Source organism: Myiozetetes cayanensis, unplaced genomic scaffold (genome assembly GCF_022539395.1).
Source record: "Myiozetetes cayanensis isolate MyiCay16 unplaced genomic scaffold, myiCay2020 scf3, whole genome shotgun sequence".
In the NCBI taxonomy this organism is placed as follows: Eukaryota; Metazoa; Chordata; class Aves; order Passeriformes; family Tyrannidae; genus Myiozetetes; species Myiozetetes cayanensis.
Genome location: NW_026087521.1, coordinates 5,804,668 through 5,827,459, shown reverse-complemented (window position 1 = coordinate 5,827,459; position 22,792 = coordinate 5,804,668). Strand labels below are relative to the sequence as shown.

The following is a 22,792-nucleotide window of genomic DNA, read 5'->3' as shown; positions in this document are numbered from 1 at the left end:
TTGTGTACAGAGATGACTTCTGTTTTACAATTAACCTGCAGCTGGAAAAAAGCCAAGATTGATATCCCTCAACTTGCTTAAACTATTCTAGAATTTTTATGCCACAAAATATTTTGTCTTTTGGCGGGACTGTGACTGTGATACCTATTGCTGGATAAAAGCAATGGGATCATAAAATGATGATACAGTGATCCAACCTGCTTCAGGAATTCTGGCATTTGCACCTTTTTCTCTTCTGATGCTTTCCTGTCAGCACAGGGGGCCTTGTCAGTAGTTCCAGCTGGTTAGTCCAGTGTTGTTAACATTGTTCAAGCTACTGTAAAACAAACTGGGATCAGCTTCCCTTTGGAAGTGCATGTTTGATCTGAGCCCCTTTGGATCTTGGCTGTGGTTTGGGGCAGTTGGCCCCAAACAGGCCCAAAGTGTTCCTTGCTGGTAGAGAGCTGACTGTGCCTCATCCATGTCAGAGCTGCTCCTGCAGAGGGGATGAATGGATCACCCCAGATGGGAAAAGGCACTTCTCAGGAGCCAGAGTTCAGGATAAATGACAACAGTGCTCATCAGCAACCAGCTTATTCTGAGTTAACCCAAAACCAAGGATGGCAGTCTCTCATCAGACTTCTGTGGCAAGCTTTGGACTAGCACAGATTAGTATATCTGGTTAAATTACTGAATGTTCTTGGTACTTTTGGTCAAAATATCGAGATGGTTTTAATTGTAGTTTGGTGAGAAAATAGAGTTGTAAGAAAATAGAGTTGTATTGTTCTGCCTGCTCTCCTGAAACTGCTTTGTTGTGCACTTGCAAGCAGTGACTGTTCCTTCAAAAGCAACCTGCTTTCGACAACAGAGCTCAGTTTTAAAATGATAATTTAAACCAAGTATGAATAGTTTCATAAAAGAAAACAAAGAGCAACTGAAAAAAACCCCTAAATGTAACTGCTCTTAGTTTGAACCAATAGTCTTGAAATAACTTGGTTTGTTGGAAACTCGATGGGCTGCTTTTAACGTGCGATTTTTTTTGAGCCTGCTGGTGATAAAAGCCCATGTAATCATTTCAGCAGTGTGGTAGTGGATTGTTGCAGGTGCAAAGCAGTTTTTATCCAACTTTGATGTAAATTGAATGTTCTCATTTAACACAGAAGTATTTTCATAGTGTCTGTCACAGCGTGATTGTGGCAAAAAGTACGTTGGCCTTTCTGTTTGGCCCTTGCAGCTTCTGTGCTGCTCCATCCTCAGAGGGACTGAAGCTGGTTTGGAAAAGTAACAGCACTGCTCAAACTTTTGCAGTGGCAGCCTGACCTGGAATTCTCCCAGCTGCCTCCAGCAGGGCAGGTTAAGTTTTGCACCCAGTGGTTCAAACACACTCCAAGGAAAAAGGTCGTCTTACCAGAACTTTGGTTTTCGTAGGCGCATCCTGCACTCCAAGGGGGAGCTGAGCGAGGATCGACACAAGCAATATGAGGAGTTTGCAATGTCATATCAGAAGCTGCTGGCAAATTCTCAGTCTCTGGCTGATCTCCTGGATGAAAACATGCCTGACCTTCCCCAGGAGAAACCAACACCCGAGGGTAAGGCATGTTCTGGAGTGAGGAAACAGAAGCTGGGCTGGGCTTGGATGTGGTGGGGAACCAACCAAACCTTCTCACTGATGGGTTGTTTCTGCTGGTTTTGTTTCATTCCCCCTGAAGGATATCAGTGAATTCACTTTTTAATTAAAGTAATTAAGCCTAACATGCAACCATAACTATTATATAAGCTGTGTGTAGTTATGGTAACTTAAGTAACGTCTCTTTGGATTTGTTTCAGGGAAAACAGTAATAAATGGAAAACTAAAAATGTTTTAAACCTGATCCTTTCCATTTAATATCGTGCAGTTTTTAATATTTAAAAACTGTTGGAGTTTTAAAAGCTGATATTGTTCAAAAATAGGCCCGAAGTCTATTTTGGGCCCTGATGTTGTGAGCAGGAACAAATTGTTAAGCCAGATAAGTCACTGGGTGTGGCTGGCTGGGCTCCTGAGCACAAGTGCAGCTTTCAGCTGACACTGCTGTTCAGGGCCTTTAAAACTTGAGATTAATTGAGGTGTTGAAATCCTGAGTGTATCTTTTGCCTGAAGTGATCTTGAGCTTAAAAATGCTGTATTTCTTGAATGCCTCTAAAATGAAAATTATTCTTTCTAAACTTCATTCTTAATGGGATACCAGTTCTTCATATTCAAAGTGATTACTTTTAGTGCTAATGTCAATAAAGTCTGTTATAACGTTCCTTTCTAATACCACATAATGTGCTGCTTGATTACTTGGTTTGACTTTCACTCTGAAACCATCTGCATTCTCAATCAAAATCAGATTTACAATTTTAAGATAACACTGTGTTATATCTGATATTAAGATGGAATTGTTAAAAGCACATTAAAGCATACATTGCAATATTTAGGTGAAAACAGTGCTAATAATAAATTAACGTTTCTAAGTGGATTTTTTTGATCTTCAGGAAATTTCTCTGTAGAAGATTGTAAATTTGTGTAAATAATTTTCTAACGGTTTCACTGTCTTTGCAGAACATGGACCTGGTATTGATATTTTCACCCCAGGAAAGCCTGGAGAATATGACCTGGAGGGGGGGATCTGGGAGGATGAAGATGCCAGAAACTTCTATGAGAATCTCATTGACTTGAAGGCTTTTGTGCCAGCAATTTTGTTTAAAGATAATGAAAGATATTCCCAGAACAAGGATCCCAGCAAAGATGAATCAAGAGGTAGGATGCTTAGATGAGTATTTATTTGAGCATATCTGTGCAGATTTGATGGAAATGATGAGTCTCTAATGAAATAACTTGTGGTGATCAGGACAGTTCACGCTTTTGGATGAATTTTAGGGAATAAACTTTGTGGGATAGGGATTAGACTTGGGTATGGTATTCAAGGAAGAAAAAAAGTAAATGCATTTTAATATGGATATCAATTTCAAATAATTGGAGGTAAACCAGTGTGTGTAAACACCAGCTTTCCTGCAAGAAGCCTGAGTTTTCCTCCTCTGAAAGGCATTAGTGTTTATTTTTTCCACTCTTACTTTTTTTACCAAGCTGTTAATGGGAGCTGAATGTGGTATAAAATCCCAGTAGATTAATAAGCCTGGATGGCTCTTCTGACTCAACCCTCAGTCCACAGCCAGGCATTGACAGTCTTTAATTAGAATGGAAGATTCACGTTTGGATGGCTGTGAAATTTCCCTGTGAGAATCTTCAAATAATGGAGCAGCTTCCCCAGGGACACTGGAATCTCTGTCTTAGGATATTTTTCAAAACAACTGGAAAAATACCCGAGAAATCTGATGTGTTCATTGTGTGAAGAGTGTCCATCCACTCTGAGCAGGAGGTAGAACTGGAGACCTCACTGAATTCCACTCCAGACTGATTTTGTCTGTGATTCTTTACATGATGTTTGGTTTGTGAGTCTGTATTTCCAGATGATGTGGGCACTGCTTAGTTGTCACATTTTTCTTTGAAAAGTTTCAACATTTTAAGAAGGTTATTTGCCTTGATTTTTTTTTGTTTGTTTCATGAAGAATAATCTACAAATAAATCCTTGAAGGAGATTTGAAAGAATAGCAAAATACTTGAGGAACTAATCTCTTGGAAAAATGCTCTGTGCTGGACCAGTGTTGTGGTCCAAAAAAAAAAAAACCCTTCCACCTGATATAAGGCAATCTAATGTTTCTATTAACTTTTAAACAGATTCAAAAGATGCCAAAGATAATAAGGAAGCACCTGGGAGCGAGGATCTGGAGTTGGAGCTGGAGAACCTGGATATTAATGATGATCCATTGGAGTTGGACTGTGGAGATGAGGCAGAAGATCTTACAAAGAAGCTTCTTGATGAGCAAGGTAAAAAATATCCATTTTAAGGATTCTTTTTCTTCCTGATTTGCTGTTTTGTTGGTTTTTTTTTTTTTTTTCCTTGAGCTTGATGGTTTTTGGTTTATAGATTTGGACGAGTGCATTCAGGAAGAATGATTGCTTGATTTATTTATTATTAATGGGACTTGGTAGCTAGAAACTGCTAGGATTGTGGTCAAAAATGCTTTTGTAACAGTTCATTTAAATACAAGTGACAAGTATTATAAACAGGTTTGTGCAGTGGAAGTTACTGATTCCTTCAGACAGCTTTTAGGAATAATCCAACGTAAAGGCCCGAGAAGTGACTGCAGAGAGGTTTGTAGACTTCAGTGCATAAATGATTTTTTCTCATCAACTGCTTCTAATAAAATATTTTCTGGTTTTGACTTCTCTTGAAATCCAAGATTCAGCTCTGCCTTTGTCTTGTTAATTGATAAAGATTTTTCTTATAATGTTCCATCTTTACGTAGCAGGATTTAAGAATTCTAACCTCTGATTACATGTAAAGGGCTGCAAATGGCACCTCTGAAAATCTGGCTGTGTTAGTTTTACTGGGAGAAGCAGCAGCACAACATTTCTTAAGATGATTTTCTTATGAATTACAGGATTTTCTTTTAGTAGCACTGAATAGGAAGAGAAAAATTCGTAGAGGAGCAAATGAGGTGTTTTTCTCTGAGCCCAATTTGTAACACACATCAAGTCTGATGCTTTGCATTGCCAAGGATCAGTGCAGATGATTTTCTTTCACTTCTCAAACAGGAAACTTGTCTTATGCCTAAAAAGCGAGGGGGGGAAAAAAAATCACATCTACAGTCACTGGCTATAGAGGTTCTGTGGCTTAAAACTGAAAATCCTCCCTGAATTTAAATACTGCTTTCAATTTGTACAGTGATCACGCTGCTTTATTTGGTTTTCACTCAGATAACACTGTTGTAAATAGTCTAACCATAACTGTTCAACATTACTACTTGTAGTAAATTTTTAAAAAGGGTTAATGCAATTTTAAAGTGTGGCCATGATGGAAGACTGGAACTCAAGAGGATCAGTGTGAAAAGCAAGAAATCAACTGATTTTTTGCATGAATTGCATACTTTGTTCTTTGCCTTAGTGAAGGCAGCCCTGACCACTTTAATTTCTTGTCAGTGTAAAATTCTTAATTTTCTGTCTTAAGTCCTGGACTTGCTTCATTTACTGCAGAAGAGCCTTTTCACTTGGAAAGGATCCACATATTGTCATGAAAAAATGCAGTGTGAGAGTATCTGTAGCCTTCCAGTGGCGGAGAGGACCAGGGAAAGACAAGATGTATTTGGGGAACTGTTGAAATTGTGCAGGGCCTCTTGAAAAGTGACTGAATTATCAGAGACTTCTTTTTTTAATTTATTTCAAGGCCATTGAACCAGTTTCAGTAGAAGACTCAGGTGAGACAACTAATTGCTGTAAGGAAAAAGGAAGGAGACAGGAAGGTGTGGCTATGAACATTTAAATGGAAACATGCATTAAACCAAGATTTCCAAATTGCTGTGTTTGGGCTGTTGCATGTTAGTGAACTGTAAATATAGGAGTGATGAGAGAGTCAGGGTTCCATTAAACATCTAAAGCTTCTTGGGTGTCTTTTGTCTGAGCACCTGGAACATCCTCCTTTTCTTCTTTTCACTCCTTCCTTAATGAACTCTTTGGCTCTTGTTCTTCCAACTCGTGATTCCTGGGCAGGAGAGGAGGTGATGTTTCTGCTTTGATCTCCAGCCCCTTCAGGGCTGTGTTCCCTGGAGGAATTCCTGGTGTTCCTCTACCTCAGCTCAACCCCTGCCCCCAGCAGGTTCCAAAAACAGGAGAGAAAGTCCTATGAGTAACAACTTTATCTCTTCCTTGCAATAACTGGAAAAAGGAACTTGAGTCTTCCAAGATAAGGGTTGTTTGTAAATACAGAGTGTAAATACTTCCCCAGGTGTTGGGTGTGATTTCCACCCCACCAGATCCTCCTCTATGAAGTCTGTCTCTGTTTGCCCTTCAGATACCTCTGGGTATCCTTTTTGCTGCTGAACATCCTCAAACTGAAAGAAAGAAACCCAAACTTCGTCGTGCTCCTTTCTCAGGAGACAATGTTCTTTGGTGTTGCTTTGGCCAAGGAAAGGTTCTTCCCAAGTGTTGAAATTATAAATTCTTGTGTTATAGAGCAAATAACATTTCTGAAGCATCCCATGAGTGTTGCAACTAGAAGAGAGCTGCAGGGGAATTGGTGTGGTGAGATCTTCATAATTGATGTCAGAATTTTGTTTTCACTTTATGTCTTATTTTTTTTGAATCTATGGATGAAGATTTAGCAACTAACCCATCCAAATGCAGTGTGTTTGGGGAATGTGATGGTAAATCTTTATATCTCATGGCTTAAAGATGTCTGCTGCTTCTTTATTATTCCTTTAGAACAAGAGGATGAAGAAGCCAGTACTGGATCTCATTTAAAACTGATAGTAGATGCTTTTCTTCAGCAGCTTCCAAACTGTGTCAACAGAGACCTCATAGACAAGGTACAGTCATAGTTTTACTTTTTTCCACTCTTAAAGGCCATTGTGCTGCATCATAGAGACCAGAAATAAAGATTTGAAGCTTTGGAGTCTCTCAGTAGCTGGATTAGTTTTTAATCAGTCTGCATTCCTGGCCCTGGCCATGTTTTTTCTGACTATCTCAGTTCCATACAGAACTGGAGGGTTTATGGTTGTTTTTAAAGCAGCTGCATGCAGTAGGAATAGCTCCGGAAAAGCCACTTTTGAAAAGCATTTTCCACTGCTTTAAACAAACCCCAGTCCATTCAAGCTGAGGTTCTGCACTGACTTCTCTCTTTACAGGCAGCAATGGATTTTTGCATGAATATGAACACAAAAGCCAACAGAAGAAAACTGGTACGAGCACTTTTCATAGTTCCTAGACAAAGGTAAGAACTGAAACTGGATCCACTCATTCATTATTTAACTTATCTAGGGATTTTTTAAAAACCAGTGGATATTCCAAGTTACATTTTCTTCAGCACTTCTGGAATGGCTTATCCTGGAGCACGAAAGGAAGATGTAGGATCAATGATCAAGGAATTCACCGCAGTGCTCTACCAAAAGTTAACATTTTTCTTAGTTAATTTATTTTTTTCTCTGGTACTTGGTGTTTATAGCAGATCATTTCATCACTTATAACCATGAAAACGACAGCAAACCCCACCTTGTGCCAGAAAGGGAGGATGTATTTCATTCAGGACAAGCTGCACTGTCCAGTGTGGGCAGTTAGAGCACAGTGCAGTTTAGGAAGGAGGATTTCTTGGGCTGTGTTAGTTCTGATCCAGCTCACAGCCTGTCTGATAGTCCTGTGTCTGCTGAACAGCCAGTTCTGGGCCAGCCACTTGGAGCCTCTTTTGTCCATTTACATCTGTCCATGTGGAGTCTGTGCTGTTGCTCCTTGTCTCTCTTTCTGTCCTGCACTTATCAGAAAGAGCCTTTCTTTCAAAAAATGGTTGGAAATATTAAAAGAAACATTGAATTAATTGGAAGAATAACACATTTCTGTGCTCTCTGGTAAACTTGTGCCTTAAATAGGGGAAATTATGAGGAATTCACTTTTCTTGTTCCACCTTGCCCCGTTTCTCCTGATAAGTTGTTTGATGCTGCCTTTAGATTGAAGTGTTTCATGATCACCTTGGAATTCCTGTTGGAATTCACACTGCTTTGATTCCCTTTTAACACTGGGGGGGAAACATACCTTGAGTGTCTTGTTTTGTAGCTTTGAATAAACAGACTTTGGTGGTTGGTTTTCCTTGCAGTCAATCACTGCTTGCACTGTGCTTTCAACCTGAATTCTATCTACATCCCACCTGTAATAAGCATCAGCTGTGCTAATAAATAACCCTTAGCTGTGTCAAACCAGAGGTTTGTTTGCTGACTGGAGCCATTAACCTGACTGTACATTAAAACTCATTTTGGCAATTAGAAGTGCATGTAATCTTTCATCCTCTTCTGTGTTCTTGCCCCTATAAATTATGGGTTTGACACCTCATCTTTAGAGACTTTGAGAGAGGCCTGATTGTGCCTGAAATATGAATTACTGACAGAGGAGACAGGCAGTTGAGAATCTTCTGTGTTAGATGTAAAAAGGTGCTCCTCAGCCCACATTTAAGTTGCAGAAGCACCATTTCTGTTCCTCAGCCTGCTGATATTCATGAAATGCATCAAAACACGATGTGGGAAGAACTTCTTTTTCCCAGCCAGAGATTTTTCCATGTTTGCACAATGGAAGTGGCTTGCTGTCAGGTCTGGGAGCACCCAGGGATGTTGGTACCACTGCCCTGTGCTTCTTCCTGGGGCTGCAGATTGCAGATTGCTCAAAGTGATCGTTAACTCCTGGAACCTCTTTGAATATCCATTATTTTCTTTGCACAATGCTGAAGTGTGCAGGTGATGTGACCTGGAGGAGCTTGGTGGGCACTGTGCCCGGCACAAGGAGGTGCTTTCAAACAGGAGCAGCGTGAGGGCTTGTAAATTCAGCACTGTGATTTCACAGGTGGCATGAAAGCAAAAGTGAAATTACCAATACCTTGTGCTGTTCAAACAGTGTCTTTGCTCAGGCTGTAATTTGAACACAGTGAAGTTCCTAGAAACCTGTGTAGTGTCTGCATTGCCACTGATTTGTTGGCTTCCCCATGGTAGTTCCATTACCCTACAAATTTCTTTTAAAATGAATTTTGTGAAAGTTAACTCTTCTGTAGGTACTCAGTAGCCAGAATAGACGGTGGGCTTGGCTCGAGGGGCTGCTGCCTTCGTGGCAGTTTTGATTTCTAATAGTTGGGAAATATTAACATTCCATGCACAATTCCTTTTTAATATCTTTTTCTGCTGTGATGAGACCTACTGGACTAATGAATAGTCCGGCTTCCAGCTGGAAGATCTCAAGTTCAGTTGTATCCATCTGCCTGCACTGGTGATCCAGTCTCTGAACTGCTGGAATTTCCATCAGTAAATCCTTTTTGCAGGAGAAATTCTCTGTGTTGTGTGGCCCTGCTGTGAGGCTCTGTGTGCTGTGCAGAGCTGTGCTTGTGCTCTGGGTGCCTCTGCCCTGAGCCAGGGGGGCACATCCTGCTTTTCCATTATTGTTGTTCCACGTTAGTTTGCACTAATTCCAGGTATTTCTTCAATATCTCCCCAGGATGCCGTGGGAGAAGGAAGTTTGTTGTGGTTGTGTTTTTGAGGAGGGTTTTCTGTGAAAGGTCCAAAGGAGCAGTGTTCTTGTAGGATGCAGATAAAAGCATTTACATATTAGATAATGCTGTCCAAGTCTGCCTGTTTTGTTGGCAGCCCTAATGAGATATTTCAGTAACAGAATAAATTCTGTTTCTTCCCTTGGGGTCACTTCTGGAGCTGTGCAGACACGACACTTCTCCCAGGGAAGTGTGGAACTGGTTTCATGTTTGAGGAGCAGTGCAAGCACTGTGAAATCAGGCATTGTGTGGTGTTGCCAGGGAGCTTTTCCTGCTCCCACTAGGGCTGGGTGGGTTGGGACACACCAGGATTCTTCAAAACAGAAAACTTAACTTGATAAAAAAGGCCATTTCTTCCTCAGCTCACTGTAGGTCAGTGTTAGAATTCACCATCCTTGCCCTGCTTTCTTAAACAGTGATGAATGGGTCACATTTACATTTTCAGCTGTGATTTGAACCTCCAACCCAACAGAACAGAAAGCCTTTTAAAAAGATTTTTCAGTGCTAGCAATCCAAGTGGCTTTCAGATTTGCACTGGAGGATTGATTTAAAATTAAATATTAAGCCTTTTAATTCAGGCAGTGAATGTAATGCAGGCAGTGAGTTAACCCATACTGCTCACAGCCTCAGGGCTTTGATGTGTAATTCTTTGCTGTCCATCTGAATTATCTTCCTGTGCAGGTACACATAATTATTTAGGTTTAACTGCATGCTACAATTTTGTTGAATTTTTTTTTTTTTACTTTCAGAGAGAGAAGTTTGAAATCTCTTTTTAGGTCTTAAATTCTAACCTATTCTACACAAGTGCTGAGCAGTGAATAGGGGGCTGTGCTGACTTCTCATATTTTTTTGCCTTTCCCATCTGTGGTGATCTGAGAAAAGTTGCAGGTTTGCTGACCCAAGAGCTCAGTTGTTCCTGTGGAAATTTTTAGCATTCCTGTTGGTTGTTCTGAATTCAGAAGTTAGCAGCTTCTTAAGGATTAAGAATAAGGATTAAATAGTTCTGCACATTTTAACTCCCAAGTTGTAAACCTCCTGTGCATCTCCCTCCTTTCTGCTCTTCCTCCTGAGAATTCCCAGGAGCGAGGTCCTCTTTGTGCAGTTGAACTCACCAGTGTCTCAGGGGAGGATAAAACTGAGGGATGTGCTTGAGATCAAGGAGTTTATGCCAAGGCAGAGGAATAAAAAGCACTTTTCTGGTAGTATTCCCATTCCACAGCATCCTTCTGTTCCCATGAAACAGCGTGGGTGGCACTTTGTACCTGCCCAGGCCCTGGGAATACCCTGCTGTTGTCTGGATTGTCATTATGCTGGTGAGCAGGAGTTCTTGCTCCACTCTTTCATTCTTTAAACTCTGTCCAAAAAAATGCCAGAAATGAAGAAATCTACCAAACCCCCCTTCATTCTTTCTGGGTATAAAAATTGGATGCATCTGTTTTAGAGGGATTGCTGTTTCTGGTTTGGTTTGTTTAAATAAACTAATACTTGAAATTCTACAGAGAGGACAGGCTCTTAACACTCAGCTGGAGTGCAGTTGATGTGATCCTGAGCTCCAGAGCTGACTGCCTGTCAATCCAAGCATGTGGTTCAAATGTCAGTGGTCACAAATAGTGGTTTTTTAAATGGTGATCCATATTCAGGGTGATTAACACAGACTGCAGGGAGGAACTGACTGAACCCTGATGTCAGATCTTGCTTCATAATGTACCAGAGCAGGAAGAGAAAGCAATGCTGTGGTGGGGGTGTGTTTTTTTAGCTAATTTCTAAAATTTCTAACCCTCTTCTCAAGAGGAAGAAATGCTCCTGGAGGAAACAAAGCCCTGCAGGGACCAGCAGATGGTGCCACTGATGCTGCGACGTCTCCACCGCTGAACTCAAACTTTGGTCACCTCTGAGAGGGAACTGATTCCATCTCTTGATTGCCAATGTCAGATTAATTGACCCAAGGCTTTTCCTTATTAGATTTCACCTGTTTAGAAATGCCCAGTCTTAGTGTGGCTCCCCATGAAGAGACCTTTTGTGTCCTGGGAGGGAAGAACAACAATGTGCTCTAAGAGTTTAATTTTCCCCTGGGTACATTCAGTTTACAGAGATGAAATTATTGCCTCTCAGCAGGCAGGTAACTTGTTCAGAGCAGAATAAAACTTTCTGGTATTTGTCTTTGATGCCATACAGAAATTCCCCTCAGTTAGAACCCACCCCCTCAGTTCAGCCCCAAGTTTAATTTGTGTCTGTGTGTGGAGTAACGAGACTTTCACTTCTCTCAGAGTTAATGGCTAAATGCTTAATAGCATGTATGGGAGTAATTTGCTGTGGGTAGTCAGCCTTGGACAAGCTTGAAAAATGTAAATAGTGCTTCAGTTATTGATTAACAAAAGAGATAAAAGCTGTTAAATAGGTAACTGAGGTACCTGCAATGTTTCACCAGGAGTTTCACGTGTCATCAGGAGGCTGCTCAGCTATGCCTGCTTTCAGAGAGCATATTCTGACGCTTCTAATCCACAATTTAATACCTAATTATCTCCTTTTGTGCAAGTGGATGTGCTCTATTGACACAGAAGCAGAAAGGTGAAGGGAGGCAGTCATGGGTGCTTTGTTTTGGGGTTTTGGTCTTGATGCTTTTCCAGTTTCACTTCGTGCCAGGACAAGCTCTGTGTATCAGCTGTGCTTTTGGATTTGTTTTTGTCAGCATTTTTTTTCTTTATCAGTAGGGAAAGCCTTAATCCTTCCTAAAGTGTGAACTCAAGATCCATTTCTCCCCTTACAGGCAATTTCTTACTTGAAGCATGAAAATCTAGGACGTTTCTCTCCACTGAAAAACTTAGGCTTGTTCTACAGTTCACCTGTTCACTGCATTAACTGGGCAAGCTGAAAATAAACCAGGAACACTTCCTTCAGCTTGTTAAATGATGTTATGAGGCTGCAGTTTTGGGTAAAGGGTGGCCACATCCCATCTGCTGGGCCTTGTTTGGTGTAATAACTACTACATTCATTTAGAAGTTTGCTGCCTTAAAGCTAAAGGTGTTGTTCCTACTTCCCTGGTTATTTCTGCTGCTGCAAAAAAGGTGTTGAAACCTCCCAGTTACCAGTGGAGTTCTCTGTAAGGGTTTTTTGTTTTGCCCGTTGAGATGGATGTGAATTTTGTTTGTGTCTGGTAATTTACTGAAGGTCAAATTCTGCAGCTGAGATGGTATTTGGCATTTTACCTAAGGCAGCAGCTTCCAAAGGAAATTAACTGTGAAGGATTCCAGCAGGACATGGTAGTTTACCTTCTTTTATTGTTGTTTTTAAATTACATTGCATTTTGAAGTGAGCCCAAAAAACTGCATGTATGTAGTCCTGTCACTATGTGCATTCATTCTTTTCCTAAGTAAAATGCTGCCCTTCTGTGTAGACATAAATAACCTTTTTGTCTGTAAATTAATTGTCTCTTTAATCCTCTCCTTTGGTTGCAGGTTGGATTTGCTCCCGTTTTATGCCAGACTGGTTGCCACGTTGCACCCCTGTATGTCTGACGTGGCAGAGGATCTCTGTTCCATGCTGAAAGGGGATTTCAGATTCCATGTATGTTTTGGTGTTCAGAGTAACCAATCTGAGAAGTCACCCTTTGGTGTAAAAAATAACATTTGGTGTTGTAATGGAGTATTTAATTCAAATTAGTTTTTCTGATTTTCATCAGTCAAAGTTTTCTGTTCCTCTCAATTGTATTTTTCAGTGTTGTTTCTCTTGTTTTTTGAGTTTTGTACTCCAATAGTGATGATTTCTTCACCATGTTCTGAGTTTTATGGCACAGATCTCAGGGTTTGTTTCCAACACTGACATTAAAATGTGTGTGAATTGCTCAGGCTCACTTGAATCGACTGTCTGAAGTTAACTGTTCTCAGAAAAACCTTTATCTGTTGGGAAAATCCAATTTTGTGTTCTGGGGATTTGTGTTCAGACATGGAGACATATTGGTGCTTTGTTAGTAAAATTCTGCTGGATGTCAGTAATTTAAAAAAAGAAAAGTCTGCACATTATTAAATCTGACATGAAAAAGCCATCAATGTTTAATATTTCCTTGAGGGCTACACAAGTGACCCGTGTCAAATACTGCTGATTTCCCAACCTGCTTGTGCATGTTCAGGTCAAAGTAATTTAGAAGAGCTGGATATTTTTGAGGGGCTGAAATCAATTATTTTTTTTTTTTTTTTTTTTTTTTTAGGTAAGAAAGAAGGACCAGATCAACATTGAAACAAAGAACAAAACTGTGAGGTTTATTGGGGAGCTCACCAAGTTCAAGATGTTCTCCAAAAATGACACCCTGCACTGTTTGAAGGTGGGTGTTGTGATACTCTGTGCTCCTGCATGTGCTGATCCTGTGTCCCCATCCTATTCCCCTTCATTTACCTGGTGCTGATGTTTGCTGAATTTGTTAAATATGTGGTTTTAAACCCTGATGTCTGCTGTTAACTGCATGAGTTGACTTTTATGGCTGTTTGTGGAAGTTTAGAATGTTTTTGTTTCTCTAAGGGTAGGAATATATTAAAATAAATTTCCCCCTAAACTGCTAACAATGTTTTTTGTAAGTATGGCAGACATTGCTGCTTATTAATCTGCTATGCCTTGCAAAACTTTCATTATGTTGATTTCAATTAATGGTTTTGACAGTAAGGGGGAGGGATTGGAGGCAAAAAGCTTCTCAGTGATGCAAGGAGGGGCTTTTATGCCATTTTAGCAGGTGCTTTTGTTTGTTGAGGAGCAAAACAAATCTTTGGAAAGCATTAATCTCTGGGCACATCATCTCACTTTGCTGATAAACATGCAAACTTATCTTTCATGTCAAGTCCCAAATTTTAAAAATGGTTTTAAAAAAATAAAAGGAGTTTGAAGACTCACAGCTTAAGATCATTTTCTGTGAGTAGTTTCTGTTAATTCAAAGCTGAGTTCTTAAGCCATTGTAATCATCACAACTTAATGTTTTCTGCAGCTGAAAAAGATGTTTAACAAGCTGTGTTTTTATATCAATCTATCCCAGATGCTCCTGTCAGACTTCTCTCATCACCACATTGAGATGGCGTGTACCCTGCTGGAAACCTGTGGCAGATTCCTCTTCAGATCCCCAGAGTCTCACCTAAGAACCAGCGTCCTTTTGGTAAGAGAAAACTCCTCAGCTTGTGGGGGAGGTGTCAGGCACTGACCTAAGGCAATTACTGCTTTCTGAAAGTATCCTGGAGAGCTCCAGTTGACCTGTTAATCTCTTCAGGACTTGAAAGGAAATGTAAAAAAAAAAGAATTGCATTTCTGAAGCAAAAAGATATTGCTTTTGAACTGCAGATAATTCAGAGATAGGGCAAAATCAGAAGATGAGGTTGAAAGAGTGTAGTAGGTGTATCTGAACATTGCTGAGATACAATTTGGGAGGAAAAGCAGACAGGATTTCAACTGGAGGTGAAGACAATTGTGTGCAGGAGGTGGTTTCTGTGCCCTGTGCAACGTCTGGGGTTTTAAATTTGAAGAAAAAGTTCATGAAGGCACAAAAGGAAGCAGTTTTTGAAATAGAGATTGGGAATTAAGGTAAGAGTAGAATTGGGATCTGTAAATCTAGATAAGTACTGGCAAAGACATAAAAATAAAAGAAATGGCTTTGGATCTTTTTTAATGGATCTGAGCCCTGAATACTTCACTGGCATGAGAGACAATCCTAAAACTGTGTCCAGGGAAAGAGACCGAGTCAAACATGGTTGGAGAATTCCTTTACAGATAGATTCCCTTCCTCTTGACCCTGCAGCCTCTCCTCTCCTGCTCTGGTTAATGGAGAAGCAGCTGCACACGTGGGTATATTGTACAATTTCTTTTTTCACACAACAGTTTCTTTCTGAACCTCTTTGAATGTCATAACAACATCTGTTGGGGTGGTGGAGCCACAGGAGGAAAGAGATGGGCAAATTAACTGCAGGTTCTTGGCCCGTGCTTTTTGTAACAATGCACTTGGTGTCTTGAAAGGTTTGAGTCTCAATTTTCTAAATTTATTTTTCTAAATTTATTTTATTTAACAATAAATGTGAATGCTAAACCTGACTCAACTGTGAGGTGCAGGACAAAGCTCAGGCACTGAATATCTGAGGCTTGAAAACCTCACAAGGTTTCAGATGGGTCGTCTTTTTTATGCAGTGAAGAAGCAGGAAAAGATAAGTTTGGAATATCTGTTGATCAAGATGTAAAATCAGCTAAATAGATTTCTATTCTGCAGCCATCTCAGTGGCTGCATCTCTTAACGTTCCCCTAAACACAGAGATTAATTTTGACTTAAATAGTCCTCTGCAAATTGGATCATAGTCTTATGGTACCAGTTAGTGTGAGCTGTAGAAAAGATTACTCCCAAAGCCAGCTAATTACAATCTTGTGGTAAAAAATCTAAGCAAATATAAAGCTGATCTTCTCAATGACTCTTATGGGCAGAATTAAAGCTGCTGATCCTTCAAATAATTGTTGGTCTTAATCTTTACTGCTGATGAAATATTATGTAATAAGATTCCAAAGGGGCTGCATGTCCCCCATTAAAGACAACGTTGCTTTGTCCCGGGTTGGAAGAAAGTCATAGTTAAGAATGGATTTTAAAAGTAATTTGGGGAAAATTGATTACTGAGAAGTAAAGTGCTCTGTAAGGGTGTTGCAAACTTACTGGCACTGAGTGACTCAGTGTAGAGAGACATTTAGTGGTCATATCCTGGTTGTGTAGAACTCCTTCGTGTGGTGCAAATTATTTACAGATTGTTTTGTCAGGACAGTGTTTATTTCTGTTAATTGTTCTTGTTGGCAAATCTTTCACATTCAGTGTCCTTTATGTGCCTCCAAATATTAACCTACAGTTGACTTGGCCTTGGGATATTGGAATTGGAGTCATGGAGCTGGAGCCTCGAAAGGAAGATCAGCTTTATCTCGATCCACCTTTCTGTAGCAGAATCGTGTTAAAATGTCACGTTCTTGTGTTGTGCTGTCATGGCCTTGTTAAAAGGATATTTGAAATTTTGATATCGAAAGCCTCCTGATGCATTTTTAATCATTTAACTTGGACAGTTATCTTAAGCTTTAGGGCAAGGTCACTTGTGTTTATAAATACCCAGAAGTGAAGCTGTGTGGTGGTTTCGTTCTTGTGTAGATGGGGTTGGAGCTGTGGCAGATTTGTTTCTACAGGCAGAGGCTGTGACAAAGTAAATGCAGTTAATTTAAACTGCCTTAATTCACTGTAACAACAGTGTGCTTCCAAAGAACTAAAAATTTTGATTTTGAACTGCTGGAATGACAGGGATTGAGGTGGTGCATGTTGTATTTTCTGGGAAGAAACACTTTAATTATAACCTGTTATTTTCAATATAATATGCAACTTTTTGTAACAGGAAAAAACACAAATCACGCAGGTTTATGTTTTTTAAAGTTTTCTTTGCAGGCCATTCTGCCATTTTCTGTTGTCTTTCACTTTACCCCACTTAATTTTTCAGTCTATAGTAAAACATGCTAAATGTCTCTGTGGCAGAAAATAGGTGTTTTCTCCTGATCCATCTACAAAAGGTGAAAACTTAAACCATGACTTACATATCCAAAATGAAATATGGAGAAAAGACTGTATTTAGTAAGGAAAACCAGGCCAAGGCTGACAATTAAGCACAGTAATTAGTGGTACTTGACTGATTTTTCCTGCAGTACCACTTTATGGTGGGTACTGCTTTTCTTGCAGTCGATTCTGCTTGGGTAAACAGCAACAATGGAGCTTGGAATAAGGAAAATGCCATTGCCTAAACCTTTGGGAATTCACGTGAAACCATCAAAATAGACTCACTGGAGTTGCACTGATGTAAAAAATAGATTGTCACTCTTATGAAGGCTCACTGTGCTTGTGAAGACATCAGTATTTCAGCTACTTTAGTTAAATAAAATAGCTGCTGATAATCTAAACTTTTGGATTTTGAGGTGAACTTTAAATGCTGGTCTGAAACCTTTTTCACCCCGGGTGAACCATTATAAAAACAGGGGTTGAAAAATAAAATGACAGTGGAAAGAGCAACACAGAACCATATCTATGCTTTGTGCTTTCTTCTCTCTACCCAAGCTTATAACTTACTTTTCTGCAGCCTTTCATGTTCCCCTCATCCCAAATGTAGCTGTAAGAGCCTTTGGCTGGAAAATGTGGTGTGTCAGCACCTTTCACTGATCATTTGCATTTATTTCCAGGAACAAATGATGAGGAAAAAACAAGCAATGCATCTGGATGCCCGCTATGTCACCATGGTGGAAAATGCCTATTACTACTGTAATCCCCCCCCAGCTGAAAAAACTGTGAAGAAAAAACGTCCTCCCTTGCAGGAATACATCAGGAAACTTCTGTACAAGGATCTCTCCAAGGTCACCACAGAGAAGGTAAATCCTGTCAGAATCTTCACTGGAGTTTTTCCTGGAAGTGATGCAGCTTTGGAAGGGTTTGGGGGGGGTTGCAGTTTCTTTAATTCAGGGATAATTGTTGTGTCCCTGATTAAGGTGGTTTTATTTGGTTCATTGTAATTGGTGGAAGCTCCAGTTGAGGACCTGCATCCTCTGGAGCATTAAGTGACCAACAGAGAGAGTGAGATGAAAATCTTTGTGTTGGGAGAGTAAGAGAAAAAAAGGTTGAAATTAAACACAGAGTGTAAGGGCCAGGAAATGATGGGACAGACTCGGACAGTGGATCAGTAGCTCCAGGAGAGCAGTTGGGTTACACACATAAACTGTTCCACAGCAACTGCAGATCCGAAGGAGGCTTGGAAAAGGAGGATGAGGTTGTTGGCTCAGAGGGCTTCCATCCCAACCAGGAGACATGGGGGGTGACAGAGGGAGAGCGCCTGGATATTTTTTTACCTGCTAAAATGTGAAGCTTGTCTTAAAATTTGGTTTAGGTCCTGAGGCAGATGCGCAAACTCCCTTGGCAGGATGCAGAAGTAAAAGACTATGTTATATGCTGTATGATCAACATCTGGAATGTGAAATATAATAGTATTCACTGTGTAGCCAACCTCTTAGCAGGGTTGGTCCTTTACCAGGAAGATGTGGGAATTCATGTTGTGGATGGAGTGCTGGAGGATATTCGACTGGGAATGGAGGTAAACACCCAGCATCCTTGCTGAGCTCTACTCATTTACTTGTCTTGGATGGACAATTAAAATGATCTTGCTTAAAGAAAGGAATCCTTGCATTCTGGATTTTTTTTTTTTTTGTCAATGACTTTTCTGCCTCCGTTTTGCTTTGTAAAGGTTTATTTAAATTAATACCCCCCCAAAAAAAAAAACCACAAAAAACCAGCAAAACCAAACTAACAAGATTAATAGGACAGTTGTTTTGCCCCCTTGTCCTAATAAGAGCACACCATTTATTCTTTCCCAGTGTAGACAGATTCAGGCAACTTCGAGTAATTTTGGACACCACTCCATATTTTAATAGATGTTAAAATTACAAGAATTCTCTGGGAGATGAAAAATTATCATAGATTTAAGATGGAGTATGGGCTAAATGGATTTGAACTTTTATTATAAGTACTAGTTGACCAGCTTTCATAACTACTTCTAAATGTTTACTTTTGTGTAATGCACGTGGTCATAAATAATCATCTTTTATTGTAAGAAATCCTATCTGTATTTCTATACCCCTTTTTTAATTTGTAAAAGCTTGGTTGGGTGTGGGTTGTTTTTTTTCACTGTTCTGTTGTGTCTACATGACCCAGTGAATTTTCCTGTCCTGTTTTGGTGAAGGTTAATCAACCAAAGTTTAACCAGCGGCGGATCAGCAGTGCCAAGTTCTTGGGGGAGCTCTACAATTACCGGATGGTGGAGTCTGCTGTCATATTTCGAACTCTCTATTCTTTCACCTCCTTTGGGGTGAACCCTGATGGCAGCCCCAGCCCCCTGGACCCTCCAGAGCATCTCTTCAGGATCAGGCTGGTCTGCACCATCCTCGATACCTGTGGGCAGTACTTCGACAGAGGATCCAGCAAACGAAAGCTCGACTGCTTCCTTGTGTACTTCCAGGTATTCTGAATTTTACAGAGCTCTGTGTAATTCTTCAGCAGTCTAATCTAAGTCAGGCTGGTGCATGTTTCTCTCATTGTTCTCTAGCACTACAGTTTTTAGAATCCTGTCTGTCTGGTGGCAGTTTTATTTCCAAGTGATGTGTGTTGAGTTACATCAAAACGATCAGGATGCTCTCAGTGCCCCCGCTGTGGGTTTGCTCAGCTCAGAGAAGGTTAGTTAGGTGCTGACCTCATCTGATGATAGTTTTCTGGGGGACAGAGGGCTCCAATACTTCTCAGGCATGCAGGGTGAAAGGATCAGAGGGAATGGGCACAAGCTGCAGCAAGGAAAGTTCTGATTAAATAGATGTCATGAAGTGGGGAGAAGATTTCATAGCAAGAGTATTTAAACACTGGAATGGGTTCCTCATCAGATGGGGAATTTCAGCCCGTGGAATTCATGCTAAAACCCTTCACATATAATTTATGTTTCTTTCTGCTTTTTCTTTCTAAATTATATTAAAACAAGGGTATTAAAAATTAGGGTGATAATGACTTATTCCAGACCTTCAGGACATTTATCCTTTGCTGTATATGAGATGCGAAATGTTGTTTTAATGTATAGTCTAGTCCCATCTTTAAATGCAAATTAAACTTTTCAGGGAAGAAGGTATTTTTGTTACACCTTATTAATTTCAGCAAGCCTACCTTTTGACCATGTCACCTTCTAAGTAAAGTTTCTCTTACACATTCTTCCTTTTCAGATGCAGTTTTTGCTCTCAGGTTGTACTGTTATGTTGGCTTAAGATCAGCACTTATTTGTGACAATGTCTCAAGGTGTCTGCAAACTTTTTATAAAGCAAACTGGATCAGGGACTTGAAGCTGGCTGCAGTCTTAAGACTTTTTTGTGATGTTTCCCCCCCTTCTCCCTAAAATATGCCTTTAGGAAATTAATTTTCTTGAAAATATACGGGGAGGAATTGAAAGCAGGCAGGTTGTTACGTGCTCATCTCTTGTAGCGAGAGTCTACGCTGAGAAGGGACTTTATTTTCAGTGCTTTTTTTGTGCTAAGTCTGCTTATTTCTAACAGTCCTTGTGATAGAAGAAGCATCTTCTTAATGTGTGTGATATCCAGTGTTATCAAACAATGTGCAGTGATAACCAAACGCCTCAGAGTCGTATAAAATTTTGCATTTTTCCACTGTATAAACAGGCCTTGGCATTACAGACTTGAGTGTTTTAACCTTCAGAGGTGAAATAGTTTCTAAACCTCAGTGTGCGTGGAACTCACCGGGATGTTTTGTCTTCCAGCGCTACGTGTGGTGGAAAAAAAGCCTGGATGTTTGGACAAAAGAGCACCCTTTCCCTATAGACATAGATTATATGATCAGTGATACCCTGGAACTGCTGAGACCAAAGATAAAGCTGTGCAATTCTCTGGAAGAAGCTGTGAGGCAGGTGCAGGACTTGGAACGAGAGTTCTTAATAAAACTAGGTGAGGAAATGGGGATTTTGGGGGGTTTTTATTGACAATTCCTGCAGTTTTTAAAATTGCCTCTTGTTTGATGGTAGTAGGTAAGTATTGTTGTTGTTTATTCTCATGATAGGAATATTTCTCTACCTTCTTTGCTCTTTTCTGATCACTACAGAGATCATACAGAATCTCCATAACTAAAGTAATTAAGTGTTTAAAAAACATTGTGTGAGTACTGTTAATATAATAGTATTTGGAGAGCAGAAGTGTGTGTGTATATTAGTTAATGGAGTCTCATGGTGCAAGTGATGAGGAAAAGAAAATGATGAATTTAATCAGAAAAATGTGGGAAACCCACTCTTAATTTCAGCCCCCCTGAGAAAATCCTGGTTAGGATCTAAAACTGTTACCATGTTAACATTTAACCTTTTGTTCTTACTACATATTGGATACTGCTGTGCTCATTGCTTGTTAATTGGAGTTGTTTTCTAATATCTCATTTTTATTTGAAAACAGGCTTGTTCATGAAAAGCCTGTAAAAATATGTAAATTTTACACTTTGTGTGTTAATTGGAGCTTTAATAGCACTTCATTTACTTGGACAAGTTCAACTTTTCTAAGCCTTTAATTCATTGGGAGAAGTATGTACACTACCACATAAAATGCTGCAACTTCTGGTTTAGGATGAATTTATTTTTTTTAATATGCTGTCCATTTAATTGACATTGTATGTTAGAAGATTGTTATTTTTTTTACACTGGATGACTTAAATTTTGCAAAAGCAGTTCTCTAAAAACAGATTTATTTTTTTCCCCTGGATCCAAATCATGATCAATTCTTAAATATTTTCTCAGCAAACATTCTGATTGAAATCCTGGATGTGAGACTAAATTGGACAGTGAAACACTGAAAAAAAGCTGAAAGTTATCTTTCATTCCTGTGGAAATGATCTAGATAAGGGATGAATAAACATCATCAATGACACTAAAGGATCCCTTACTGAGAGAAAGATCCTTTCCCAAGGGTTTCATGGAGGCACCTCCATCCTCAGAGGTTCAAGTGCAGGCTCAGAGCATGAGAAAAGAGCCATAAAGGTTTATTGCAAACTGAGAATTTGTTGTTTCAAAACTATTCATTGACAGTGATGGGCAGGGAACTGATACCTTGTGGGTTCTACTGCTCTAGTGAAGCATCTGTCATTTTATTCCCCTCAGAAATAGAATATTGTGACCCATGGGAGGTTTTAGTGTTTGGGAACAAGGGGCTTTTGAAGGGATTTTCCACGTGTAACTGGAGTGGTTATGTGTCTTCTGATGTTCTTTTTCCACATTTCAGGAATTGTGAATGACAAAGATTCCAAAGATTCCATTACGGAAGGAGAGAACCTGGAAGAGGATGAAGAGGAGGAGGAAGGTGGAGCAGAGACAGAGGAACAATCTGGAAATGAAAGTGAAGTAAATGAGCCAGAAGAAGAGGTGAACTTAATCATTTACCTTCCTTCATGTAAAAAAGGACGAGTAATCAGGATTTTGATTGCTCTGAAGCCCCTCTAAGTCCCAGAGCCAGTGGGTGAAACGTGGCCATGCACAGCCCAGGCAGTACTTGAGGATATTCCCATCCCAGTTTTGTGTAGGTGGAAAACTGAGTACAGAGTTTCTGAGGCTTATTCCAGACAATTTACAGCAGAAACTTGAACCTGACAACTTTGCTTCTCAACAAAAAGATGCCTTCAGTTTTTTTGGCGTGAAAAAAAAGCACTTTAAGATTATTTTTTTAAAGATTATTAAGGCAAATGTATTGACTAGATGTCAGAGCAGTCAGGTAGGAAAAATAACAGCTGTTCAGAGTATGCCTGTGTAATATGAATAAGTAAAAGATTTATGGAGCATAGAAACCTTCCTTGTTTACTGTGCTAATAGTATTTTGATTCAAAAGTGGTGGAGCCAGTAAAAAAAAGACAAGTACATAGAAATTCTGAGTTGTCACCGTGACACAGCAGAGTTGACGTGATAATGGTGGTGTTACGAGAAAACGATTTCATCAAGGAAATAGGAACCAGGGTTTTCTGCAGGTGCTTGGGTTGGTTGGTTTGCTAACAAGCCTTTTTCAAGCTGTGTCTCTCAGTGTTAAAGAGCCTGAAGTTGGGCTGGGTTTGTGCCTTTAGCCACAAA

At 39.9% G+C, this 22,792-nt stretch overlaps 1 protein-coding gene across 2 annotated transcripts in view; it reads left to right on the top strand.

Moving 5' to 3' along the window:
- The window catches only part of UPF2 (UPF2 regulator of nonsense mediated mRNA decay), a 50,541-nt gene that overhangs the window by 9,998 nt on the left and 17,751 nt on the right, over positions 1-22,792 (top strand). For both annotated transcript variants that reach the window (XM_050324118.1, XM_050324119.1), the window contains 13 exons: positions 1,408-1,568; positions 2,561-2,758; positions 3,737-3,886; positions 6,320-6,423; positions 6,742-6,827; positions 12,587-12,695; positions 13,336-13,449; positions 14,149-14,265; positions 17,343-17,528; positions 18,041-18,244; positions 18,890-19,165; positions 20,459-20,642; positions 21,957-22,096. In XM_050324118.1, the coding sequence (XP_050180075.1) occupies positions 1,408-1,568; positions 2,561-2,758; positions 3,737-3,886; positions 6,320-6,423; positions 6,742-6,827; positions 12,587-12,695; positions 13,336-13,449; positions 14,149-14,265; positions 17,343-17,528; positions 18,041-18,244; positions 18,890-19,165; positions 20,459-20,642; positions 21,957-22,096 (2,029 nt within the window). The remainder of the gene's footprint in view (positions 1-1,407; positions 1,569-2,560; positions 2,759-3,736; positions 3,887-6,319; positions 6,424-6,741; positions 6,828-12,586; positions 12,696-13,335; positions 13,450-14,148; positions 14,266-17,342; positions 17,529-18,040; positions 18,245-18,889; positions 19,166-20,458; positions 20,643-21,956; positions 22,097-22,792) is intronic.